We start from the raw sequence: 12,211 nt of genomic DNA, 5'->3' as shown, positions 1-12,211 counted from the left end.
GTTCTGGTTTGGCAAAGAAAAGACATTGACAAAAGAAATTTCTTCAACAAGGGAAACTGAATAAGGTCTGGGATTAGATAGCAGCATTGTGCCAATGTTAATTTCCTGATTAGCATAACTGTCCTGTTGTTAGGCAGGAGAATGAATTTGTTCTCAGGAGATACACACTGAAGTGTTTGAAAGTAAAGGGAAATCGGTCAGGTGAGGTGGCTTGTGCTTCTAATCCCAGCACTTTGGGAGGCCGAGGCAGGCAGATCACTTGAGGCCAGGAGTTCAAGACCAGCCTGGCCAACATGGTGAAATCCCGTCTCTACTAAAAATACAACAAACAAACAAACAAAAATTTAGCTGGGCATGGTGGTGCATGCCTGTAATCCCAGCTGCTCAGGAGGCTGAGGCAGGAGAATCGCTTGAACCCAGGAGGCGGAGGTTGCACTGAGCCGAGATCGCACCACTGCACTCCAGCCTGGGCAACAAGAGCAAAACTCCATCTCAGAAAAAAAAAGAAAAGAAAAGAAAGAGAAATCATGATGGAGTAAATAGAAAACATTTGGGCAACATGGGTGAAGGGTATTCAGCAATTCTATGTGCTGTTCTTGCAACTTCTCTATAAACTTGAAGTTATTTCAAAATAAAAAGTTAACAAAATGGTAACAGCAAAGATCTGGGAGTAGTAATAGTAGCTAACATCTCTTGAGCACTCACCATATTCCAGGTACTGCCCACACTGCCCATCCTCACAATAGTTAATAGTTGTTTTATTTTTATTTTTATAGATACAGGGTTTCACTATGTTGCCCAGGCTGATCTCAAACTCTTGGGCTCAAGCGATCCTCCCACCTGGGCCTCCCAAATTGCTGGGATTATAGGCATGAACCACCGCACTCTGCCAATAGTTAGTGGTTAATGTGATTATCCTATACCCATTTTACAGAGGAGGAAACTGAGGCTCAGAGAAGAGAGTGACTTGCCCAGGGCTATGTTAACAAAAGATGGAGAGTTAGGATGGGAGAGGTGGTTAGAGGAGTATGAGTGGGTTCCTGAATAAGGATGTTCCAGCACTTTCCTCCTAGCAGCCTCATTATTTAGACCTGGAATGGTCTAGTTAGTGACTGCCTCCCCCATTAGACTATAAACCCATGGAAGCACGGGCTGTGTCTATCTTGGTCATTGATGGGTTGATAGAGTCACCACAGGCCCCACATAGAGAAGGAAGCCAGCGAATGTTTATCGATGGAATAACTGATGCCTATTCACAATAATGATAATGTTATGACTATTAATAAAGATAACAGTAATAATGCTTCTCATTTGTGTTAATGCATTTGATCCTCAAAACAACCCAAGTTGCTGAGTGAGTTGGCTCATGCCTATAATCCCAGCACTTTGGGAGGTGGAGGTAGGAGAATTGTTGGAGCCCAAGAGTTCAAGAGAAGCCTGGGCAATGTAGTGAGACCACATCATCTCTACAAAAAATAAACTTAAAAATCAGCCAGGCGTGATGTCACACATCTGTAGTCCCAACTACTCAGGAGGCTGAGGCAGGAGTATTGCCTAAGCCCAGGAGGTCAAGGCTGCAGTGAGCTATGATCATGCCACTGCACTCCAGCCTGGGCAACAGAGAAAGACCCTGTCTCTAAAATAAAATAAAACAGAATACGGCGGGCGCGGTCCCTCACGCCTGTAATCCCAATACTTTGGGAGACTGAGGCGGGCGGATCATGAGATCAGGAGATCGAGACCATCCTGGCTAACACAGTGAAACCCCGTCTCTACTAAAAATACAAAAAATTAGCTGGGCGTCGTGGCGGGTGCCTGTAGTCCCAGCTACTCTGGAGGCTGAGGCAGGAGAATGGTGAGAACCCGGGAGGCGGAGCTTGCAGTGAGCCAAGATCGCGCCACTGAACTCCAGCCTGGGCGACTGAGCGAGACTCCATCCAAAACAAAACAAAACAAAACAAAACAAAACAAAACAAAACAGAACAGAACAGAACACCTATAACCCAAGGACTATTTTATCCTCATTTTACAAATAAGGAAAATGAGGCTTGCAGAGATGTCTCTTCCTGAAGCAGGCAGCCAGAAGGGCATGGCTGGCCCTTGGCAACCCCATCCAAGCCCTGGGCCCACACGATGTGCCGCACCCACCTTCTGGAAGTCCTTCTTGGAGATGAGGCCACGGGGATCCGTTACGTAGTCCTGGAAGGCTTCAGAGCCCACAATGTCCTTGAGTTTCAGGAACATGTCGAAGAACTTGAGGATCATCTCCACATTGGAAGAGGATTCCACGAGCATGTCCACCATCTGCCGGGCGATCGTGCCGTTTACCACGTTCCCTGCAGGCAGCCCCAGGTCAGTGTGGCCGGCGGACATTCCCTTCCGGGACCCCACGAGGCTTGCCTCTCTTTCCAGCCCAGGAGCCACCACGCTGCTGGAGGGTCCCTGGCCAGCTGCAGCCTCCCCTCCACGGGTCCCTTCCTGACCCGCGTCAGCCTCCTGTGCCAACCTGGCTGATCCCGCCTTTGCCCACCTCTCCCAGTAAAGGTAATGATGTCAGGTCGGGCGCGGTGGCTCACGCCTGTAATCCCAGCACTCTGGGAGACCAAGGTGGGTGGATCACTTGAGGCCAGGAGTTTGAGAACTGCCTGGCCAACATGGTGAAACCCTGTCTCTACTAAAAGTACAAAATTAGCTGGGCGTGGTGGCATGTGCTTGTAATTCCAGCTACTTGGGAGGCTGAGACGAGAATTGCTTGAACCTGGGAGGCGGAGGTTGCAGAGCTGAGATCGTGCCACTGCACTCCAGCCTGGGTGATGGAGTGAGACTCTGTCTCAAAAAAAAAAAAAAAAAAAAAAAAGATAATGATGATGTATGCTAAAGGTAGGTGCCAAATGCTACCCTGGCACAATCACACAAAAAGGGAAGTGAGTGACTCTCTGTTTTTACAGAGGAAGAAACTGAGACATAGAGAAACTCATACACTTGAAGTTACATAGCCAGTAAAGCGAGGAGAATGGATTTGAACTGAGAGCTGCATGACCTGAGGGCTTACACAGCTAAAGCTTCCACGAGTCCACACAGTCAGGCAGGTCCACAGAAGACTGAGGCCAGCCAATGGTAAGCAGCAAGGAGAGGTGGAGATTGGCAAACTGAGATCCCACATTCCCTCTAAAGGCAGCAGCTGAAGCTTGACTCCAGTTTATTTTTGTATTTTTAAAATTTTAATGTAGGCTGGGTGCGGTGGCTCACGCCTGTAATCCCAGCACTTTGGGAGGCTGAGGCAGGTTAATCACGAGGTCAGGAGTTCGAGACCAGCCTGACCAACATGGTGAAACGCTGCCTCTACTAAAAATACAAAAATTAGCTGGATGTGGTGGCGTGTGTCTGTAATCCCAGCTACTCAAGAGGAGGCTGAGGCAGGAGAATCGTTTGAAACCTGGAAGCGGAGGGTGCAATGAGCCAAGTTCACGCCATTGCACTCCAGCCTGGGCAACAGAGCGAGACTCCGTCTCAAAAAAAAAAAAAAAAAAATTTAAATGTAATTTCACATTTATATAAAAGCTGCAAGAATAGTGTAAGGGATCCTCATATATCCACATTAATCAATTGTTTATCTTTTGCCACATTTGGTTTGTTTTTGGGTTTTGTTTCTTTGAGACAGGGTCTTGCTCTGTCACCCAGGCTGGAGTGCAATGTTGCGATCACAGCTCACTGCAGCCTGGACCTCCCGGGCTCTGGTGACCCTCCCACCTCAGCCTCCCAAGTAGCTGAGTCTACAGGCACACACCACCATACTAGGCTAATTTTTGTATTTTTTGTAGAGACAGGGTCTCACCACATTGCCCAGGCTGGTCTTAAACTGCTGGGCTCAAGCGACCCTTGTGCTGGGATTACAGGCACGTGCTGCACCCTGCATCGCATTTGTTTTATAATTCTCTTTCTCTCCGTATGTTTTATTTCTGAATAATTTGAGAGTAAGCTGCAGATATCAGGTCCTTTTACTCTTAAACATTTCAGTGTCTATGTTCTAAAAGACAAGGACATTGTTTAATATAATCACCATGCTATCATGAGCATCTAGAGATCTAACATTGATATAATTAAGTTATTTCATCTAATCCAGCTAATTTTTGCCATGTAAGATTGTGGACCCAGGGTCACTGAAGCTTACAGTTTTCCAAGAAAAGCTGGAAATCTTGATGTTTAAAGGGAACCTTCTGATTTTTTTCTTTTTTGAACCGGAGTTTTGCTTTTGTCGCCCAGGCTGTAGTGCAATGGCTCACTGCAAGCTCCGCCTCCCGGGTTCAAGCGATTCTCCTGCCTCAGCCTCCTGAGTAGCTGGGATTACAGGCACATGCCACCACGCCCAGCTAATTTTTGTATTTTTAGTAGAGAAGGGTTTTCTTTTTTTTTTTTTGAGACGGAGTCTCGCTCTGTCGCCCAGGCTGCAGTGCAGTGGCCGGATCTCAGCTCACTGCAAGCTCCGCCTCCCGGGTTTACGCCATTCTCCTGCCTCCGCCTCCCGAGTAGCTGGGACTACAGGCACCCGCCACCTCGCCCGGCTAGTTTTGTGTGTGTGTGTGTGGTTTTTTTTTTTTTTTTAGTAGAGACGGGGTTTCACCGCGTTAGCCAGGACGGTCTCAATCTCCTGACCTCGTGATCTGCCCGTCTCGGCCTCCCAAAGTGCTGGGATTACAGGCTTGAGCCACCGCGCCCGGCCTGAGAGACGGGTTTTCACCATGTTGGCCCGGCTGGTCTCAAACTCCTGACTTCAAGTGATCCACCAGCCCAGGCCTCCTAAAGTGCTGGGATTACAGGCGTGAGGCGCCGCATCTGGCCTATTATGGCTTCTTCACCAACCCATGGATCCTGACGTGATGTCTGATGGGGTTGAGAGTTAGGGTCTCCTGGGTCTCTGAGGGCCATTCTCAGGCTTCTCTGAACCTCTTTACCGTCCCCTCCCCCTCACTCCTGGGTGTTTACCTTCTAGTAACGACAGCAGCATCACCACCATGTCTTTCTGCAGATCCAGCAGCTCCTTCAGCAGCTCGATCTGGCTTGAGTCCTGGAGACCCCGCATCCCAGCTCAGTGAGGGCTGGTCTCTGCAGACACCTCCCCCACCTCTGTTGCTTCTCCCCTCCGCACCTACCCAGCTGGATCTAAACCCCTGTTTTCTCCCCTCTTACCTCCGAGGGGACCCGAGTCCAGACATGTTCCTCGGAAGCAGGGGAAGGGGCAGAGAGACAAGATTGTGGGGGTGGGGTTGGAACTTGGGGGAAGGGCCCAATAGGTGATGGTAGTGGGAAGGCTGGCAGACAAGGAGGACTGGGAGGCTTGCGGGGCAGACATTTGGGGCAGACAGAGACAGACAGAGACGAACACTGGCGACAGAGACCCAGGTCTAGGAAGGCATGTGAGCCCAGCACTGTGCCTGGCCTATGGTGGGCTTGACAGATGTATGTTGAATATAATGTGTGATGGCAAGAGTGGGACTCTGGGTTCAGGAGGAAGGCTGCGGAGACAGCCATGTGCTTTCTGGTAAGCCGTCTGCGGGGAACATGGGGCCACGGTGTAGGGTCCATAGAAACCTCCAACACAAAGTTTTGCCTCATGGCCCCTACTTATGTTAGGATGAGTCACATAAAATTGCCAATATGTGATCACTTTTGACTCACAAAGTGGTCATTTCTTTTTGAGACAGAGTGTTGCTCTTGTTACCTAGGCTGGAATGCAATGGCACGATCTTGGCTTACTGCAACCTCCACCTCCCAGGTTCAAGCGATTCCCCTGCCTCAGCCTCCCAAGTAGCTGGGATTACAGGCATGCGCCACCACGCCCAGCTAATATTTTATTTTTAACAGAGACGGGATTTCTCCGTGTTGGTGAGGCTGGTCTCAAACTCCTGACCTCAGGTGATCCATCCACCTTGGCCTCCCAGAGTGCTGGGATTACAGGCATGAGCCACCGTGCCAGGTCCAAAGTGATAATTTCATATGGTTCCACCAAATAAAATGGAGAGGGGAGTGGACGATACCAGATAAATGAGAGGTAAGGGTCCTTTGCTCCCATGCTAGTTCTACGAGTTATTGATTCCAATCCTAATATATTTCCACAGTTCCAAAGCTCTGCATTCTGGGTCTAAGGTCCTGACACTCCTTTTTTTTTTTTTTTTTTTTTTTTTTGAGACGGAGTCTTGCTCTGTCGCCCGAACTGGAGTGCAGTGGCCGGATCTCAGCTCACTGCAAGCTCCGCCTCCCGGGTTCACGCCATTCTCCTGCCTCAGCCTCCGCAGTAGCTAGGACTACAGGCGCCCGCCACCTCGCCTGGCTAGTTTTTTGTATTTTTTTAGTAGAGACGGGGTTTCACCGTGTTAGCCAGGATGGTCTCGATCTCCTGACCTCGTGATCCGCCCGTCTCGGCCTCCCAAAGTGCTGGGATTACAGGCTTGAGCCACCGCGCCCGGCCAAGTCCTGACACTCCTAACCTCAAGACCCTACAGTGGGTGGGTGCCTGTGCTTTGTGCCTACCCATGATTCAGTCCCTCTCCTCTCGTAACAATCCCTCAATTTTTGCCTGCGGTGTCCCCCATCCCACAGTCAGAGTATATGGGACTAACCCTAACCTCCTGGTTTTATGGGTGGGTATATGACCAGGCCTGACCAATCAGAGCTTTCTTTCCCAAGGCTATGATGATTGGTTCAGGGATGGACATGTGACCCAATAGGCCAGTCAGAGAGAATCTCAGGGTTTTTTTTTTTTTTTTTCTTGGAGCACTCAGGAAGGAGGAGCTCTCTTCCCTCTGGCGCTGTTAAGAGTAGGGTGGATAGGAGCCTAAGGCATCATTTTCTCCAGCCCAGGGAGACAGCCTGCTTCCAAATGCAGTCAAAGAGGGGACAGTTCTGCTGACATCACTCTAAGCCCTGGATCTGTGATATGAACTGATAAATTATTTTTATTTTTCTTAAGCCACCACTTTGCATTGGATTTCTAGCTTTTGCAACCTAGACTAGATGGTGGGGGATGAATTAGTCCTGCAGGATTTGGAATTCTACACGATGATACCAATATTCTCTAGAATTTTAGGATGATACCAACAGCACAATTTCAGCTGCTGTGACACGGAGGAATTGCATACTAAGTTTAACTCCTTTTCAAAAGTCAGATGACAACCAGTTAGGGTTTCCACCAGCCCCTGGGGCATCTTTGGGCAAATTAGAAAAAAAGGCGCCCTCTAAAACACTTCCTGTGGGGAAGTTATAATATGCTGGATACTGTACTGCCATCTGATGGAAAACTAAAGTACTGTAAAAATACACTGATGTGTAGGATGTGGATGCCCTCAGAGGTTGTGCCTTTGTGCAGTGAACAACCTGTGGAACGGTATATGGCAGCCTTGAATACGGTTACCAGACAGAGGCAGAGCAAATGGATTAAGTGTTCATGAGACATTGGCAAGGCTGCAAAGGGGTGAGGGAAAGAGGAACACAAGGATTATGGAGACGGGAGATGGTGCTCAACAGGGACCTTACATCATGAATGCCTGATATGGGTGTCATCTGCCGCAAGCAAGATAAAGAAGCAAAACACTTCCTCAGCCCCAGGCTCGAATCTAGAAGCCAGCCCCATCCTAGCCCAAGGACTGTCTACATCTGAGATGACCTCATCGGAGAGAAAAACAGCAACCAGTCATAGAGGAGCTCTGGCCATTGGGGCGGGGCCAACACGTCAGATCAATGGAAGCGTGGATGGAAAACCAGCTGATTTGTGGGGCGGGGCACAGGAGGAGGCAGGGTCATGCAGGGAGCCAATCCAGAAAGAGGATGGATTTGGCCACTGAGAGGGTACCAGTCTGGAACATGCCGGGAGCACTTGGGTGACAAACTGACCAGTGGGGCAAGACTTGGAAATGGACCACTTGGGGGACGCCCAGAAGCAGGTGGATGGAGACCGCAGGGGCTCGAACCTGAGCGAGCTTCATCATCATGTGGGCGAACACGTGCAGGAATCCCACCACTGCGTCCCATAGGCGGCTGTGGGCCAGGCTCTGCTGGTTCCCGGTGCAGGGGCCCTGGGAGGCAGAGGACCGTGTGAGCGGGAAGGGAATCCCCGGGAAGGGATCAGGGATCGCGATGCGGGATCCCCTCCCTTCCCACTCCCGCCCCAGGGGGAGCGCCCTACCTGGATGTACTCAGTGAGGCTGTTGAACACCTGCTTAGCCACCGACATGGCTTTGGAGAAGTTCCTCTTGCCCTGCTCTTCAATGACATCCTTGCCGGAGTAGTACCAGTAGAAGTCGCTGATGGATTCCTGAGGAGGGGGCGGGCAGGGTGTGAGGGGGTGCTGGAGCCGACCACGGCCCTGCAGCCCCCGACCCAAGTCACATATGAGCCGTCTCACGTCCTCACCTGCAGCCGCAGGAGGTAGTCCACCGTGCAGATGATGATGTTAATAGTGGTCGTGTTCCCTGTCTGTGTCCGTAGGTAGTTCTGGAAATCTGGTGAGATGAAAAGTCATTTATCCAGCACCTCCCATGTGCTAGGGGAGATGAACAGTGGGTCATTTATTCATTTATGCAATACTCATGTGTTGAGTGCCTGTGGTATGCCAGAAGGCATATCATTATCAATTTATTTAATAACTATGAAGTATTTACTATGTGTCAGAGAAAGAAAGATGATCATTTATTCATTTATCTAAAAATACTGGCCGGGTGGCTCATGCCTGTAATCCCAGCACTATGGGAGGTTGAGGTGGGAGGGATGCTTGAGGCCAGGAGTTCGAGACCAGCCTGGGCTGGTCTCAACAAAAAATTTGAAAATTGGCTGGACATGGTGGCTCACACCTATAGTTCCAGCTACCCGGGAGGCTGAGGTGGGAGGATCACTTGAACCCAGGAGGTCAAGGCTGCAGTGAGCTATGATCATGCCACAGTACTCCAACCTGGGCAACGGAGGGAGACCTTGTCAAAAAAAAAAAAAAAAAAAAATCCCCACAAGGCCAGGGACTGTTTTCTTTTACTACTGTATCCCCAGAGCCTAGAATACTGCATGACACATAGTAAGAATGCAACAAATTTGTTGTATCAAAGAATATGTGACAATCTTAATCTTGTGAGCATGTATTATACACTCAAAGTATGTTGAATAAATGAACAAGTGACCAATCCTTATGTTCCCTGGCCTTTAGCAGGTGCGCAATAAATATTTGTTGGATAAATGCATGAATATCCCCAGCACATAGTAGGAATTTGATAAAAAATTGTTTGGAAACTAATGAGGGACTGAATCTCTATTTCTCCCTGCTACATAGTTGGTGCTCAAAATACATATTTGTTGGAAAAAACTGAATGAATAAATGACCCACCACCACATTTGACACATAGTAAACCCTCAATAATATTTTTATTTTATTTTTTGTATTTATTTTTTGAGATGGAGTTTCACTCTTGTTGCCTGAGCTGGAGTGCAGTGGCGTGATCCAGGCTCACTGCAACCTCTGCCTCCCGGGTTCAAGCAATTCTTCTGCCTCAGCCTCCTGAGTAGCTGGGATTACAGGCATGTGCCACCACGCTCGGCTAATTTTTTAGTATTTTTAGTTGAGACAGTGTTTCACCATATTGGCAAGGCTGGTCTCCAACTCCTGACCTTGTGATCCACCCGCCTTGGACTCCCAAAGTGCTGGGATTACAGGCGTGAGCCACCACACCCGGTCAAGGAAATCCTTATTACATTGAGACCTGATAACATATGTTCAATCTGAAATTATATTCACCTATTCCCAAAACAGAAGTTTTGCATTGCCTTACTCTGTGCCATGCATTCTGTTCTTTTCTGTCCTGTACCGCTCTAGTTAACTACAAAAGAAGAAATGTGTGGTTCTCATCCTCTCAACCTTGGCTGCATATCAGAACAACCAGGAGGCTTTTAAAAATCCCAGGGCTCAGGCCCAACCCCAGATCAATTAAATTAGAATCTCTAGAGGCAAAATCTGGGCTTCAGTCTCTTTTAAAGCTCCCCAGGCATGCCAGTGTACAATTACGATGAGAACCTCTGCGTGAAACTGATTCACGAACGTCTGTCTGATGGGGTGGTTCCCACTATTTAAAAAACATCGTTCTATGGCAGCAAACTGTAAAAGCTGAGTGACGGGTAGTTGGAGGTTTATTATACTGTAGTATATGATTGGAGGTTTATTATACTGTAGTATATGTTTTTTTTTTTTTTTTTTTTTTTTTTGTAGAGACAGGGTCTCCCTATGTTGTCCAGGCTGGTCTTGAACTCCTGGGCTCAAGTGATCCTCTTGCCTCAGCCTCCTAAAGTGCTGGGATTACAGGCATGAGCCACAGTGCCGAGCCAAGTCCTTGTAAACGTTTATAGCAACATCATGTTGCACGGGGAGGTTTTCACAGCCCCTGAAAGTATTTTTGCCCCCCGTTTTTCTTTCCTCCTAACTTTTTTAGAGTCAGTTCACAATTGCTCTATCACGTTGGCTCGACAGAAGGCCCATTTTGCCTAGTTTCATGATATAGACAAAGCCTCCTCAAATATTCAAACTTTTGTAAGCAAAGGTACAGGTTTTCCTATCAACCCTGCTTTCTAACTCCTTTATTTGTCTTAATTTAAATTGTTAAATTAAACTGTGTTAATTTAAATTGGACTATATGCAAAAATAAAAGATACACAGCTCCTGTTAAAAAAAAAAATTCTGCCGACTGAAAACACCTGTTACAGACATGTGCAAATAAGTGAAAAACAAACCTTTTGTCTGCTTTGAATAGCACTGACTCCTCAAGACATGCAAGGGGTCTGAGATTTGAAAGTTCTTTCAAGTATCTATTTGATTGGGCCACGAATTTAGGCAGAGTACTGGGTTGCAAATTTGTTGGGAGACAGCAATTCCTCTCATAACAACATTCTAATTTTCAAAACTTCATATTCCCGAGGAATAAAATTTATTTTAAACCCAAAGACTGATTCCATCTTAGTTAAAATTAAAGAATGAAAATCTTAGTCCCAGCTGGGTGTGGTGGCTCACACCTGTAATCCCAGCATTTTAGGAGGCCAAGGCAGGAGGACTGCTTGAATCCAGGAGTTTGAGATCCCCTGGGCAACATAGTGAGATCTCGTCTCTGTAAAAAATAAAAAACTTAGCCAGACATGGTGATGCATGCCTGTAGTCCCGGATACTCAGGAGGCTGAGGGGTAGATCACTTGAGCCCGGGAGGCAGAGGTTGTAGTGAGCTGTGATCACACCACTGCACTCCAGTCTGGGCGACAGAGTGAGACTCTGCAAAAAAAACAAAACAAAACAAAAAAAAAAAAAAAAAAAAAGGAGAAAGAAAATCTTAGTCCCATGGCACAAAGGTATTTAATAAACCTTGAAAACTGGTTGTGGACACAAGAGTTTTGAAAATTTGAGACAAAGGGATCATGCTTTATCCTTTGTTGAAAGAAAAAGAATGAAGATTAAAGATATTTACAAATCTGTTACCTTACAGAGCACTAACCAAGTGGGTGAAGGTTCTATGGTTCTATGGAAGTTAGATTACTAATTGCTCCAATTCTTGTCATGAAAGTTAATTTCCGGGTAGTCTGTGGTTTCCTAATCATCTGCTAAAGGTTATAACCACAATCTTGAGACTGTACATGTTTGTTATAGGAAATGGCATTGGGTAGAATGTTTTTTGTGCAGAATTTTGACTGTTCTGTAAAGTTGTAAACTAGGTTTGCAGCATGAGACTGTATTTCTCATCATTGATGTTGTGTAATTAATTTGCTGTCATCTTCAATCTTGTTAAATTGGCTGAACCACAACAAAACAAAACTCTTGCTTAAGATAGGAAAGAATCTGTCGGCCTTCATACAGATCTTTCCTCTGCAAAGGTTTTATAAGCAAAATAAACAAATGATTCTAATAGATTTATTTTAAAATGCCAGGCAGTTTTTTCCTTTAGGTCTTTTCTGGACTTAAAGTACAGAAATCCACCACGTGTATTGAACTTTGGCAGCCACTGCAGACTGCCTGTGGGAAAATAGCGTGTGACAAATTGTCCATTTGAGCAAATTGATTTTTGGCCAAATTGGTTTTTGGCAGGTTGCTTTTGGGGAATTGGACTGGCCAGAGGAGATGAAGCGGAAGCAAAGTGGCTAGATTCCAGAAATTCCAGAGAGTTTTTTTTTTTTTTTTTTTTTTTTTTTTTTTTTTTTTTTT

At 46.9% G+C, this 12,211-nt stretch overlaps 1 protein-coding gene across 1 annotated transcript in view; it reads right to left on the bottom strand.

Annotated features, from left to right (window-relative positions):
• The window catches only part of RYR1 (ryanodine receptor 1), a 165,376-nt gene that overhangs the window by 38,817 nt on the left and 114,348 nt on the right, over window positions 1–12,211 (bottom strand). The window contains exons 81-85 of the mRNA XM_017887349.1: window positions 8,407–8,511; window positions 8,180–8,308; window positions 7,965–8,069; window positions 4,984–5,065; window positions 2,149–2,336 (exon numbers count right to left, since the gene is read on the bottom strand). Coding sequence (XP_017742838.1) covers window positions 2,149–2,336; window positions 4,984–5,065; window positions 7,965–8,069; window positions 8,180–8,308; window positions 8,407–8,511 — 609 coding nt within the window. The remainder of the gene's footprint in view (window positions 1–2,148; window positions 2,337–4,983; window positions 5,066–7,964; window positions 8,070–8,179; window positions 8,309–8,406; window positions 8,512–12,211) is intronic.

The sequence above is a fragment of the Rhinopithecus bieti genome, unplaced genomic scaffold, assembly GCF_001698545.2.
Source record: "Rhinopithecus bieti isolate Rb0 unplaced genomic scaffold, ASM169854v2 scaffold_15776, whole genome shotgun sequence".
Taxonomy (NCBI): domain Eukaryota; kingdom Metazoa; phylum Chordata; class Mammalia; order Primates; family Cercopithecidae; genus Rhinopithecus; species Rhinopithecus bieti.
The sequence above is the reverse complement of the archived record's forward strand: the minus strand, read 5'-3'. Positions and strand labels throughout refer to the sequence as shown.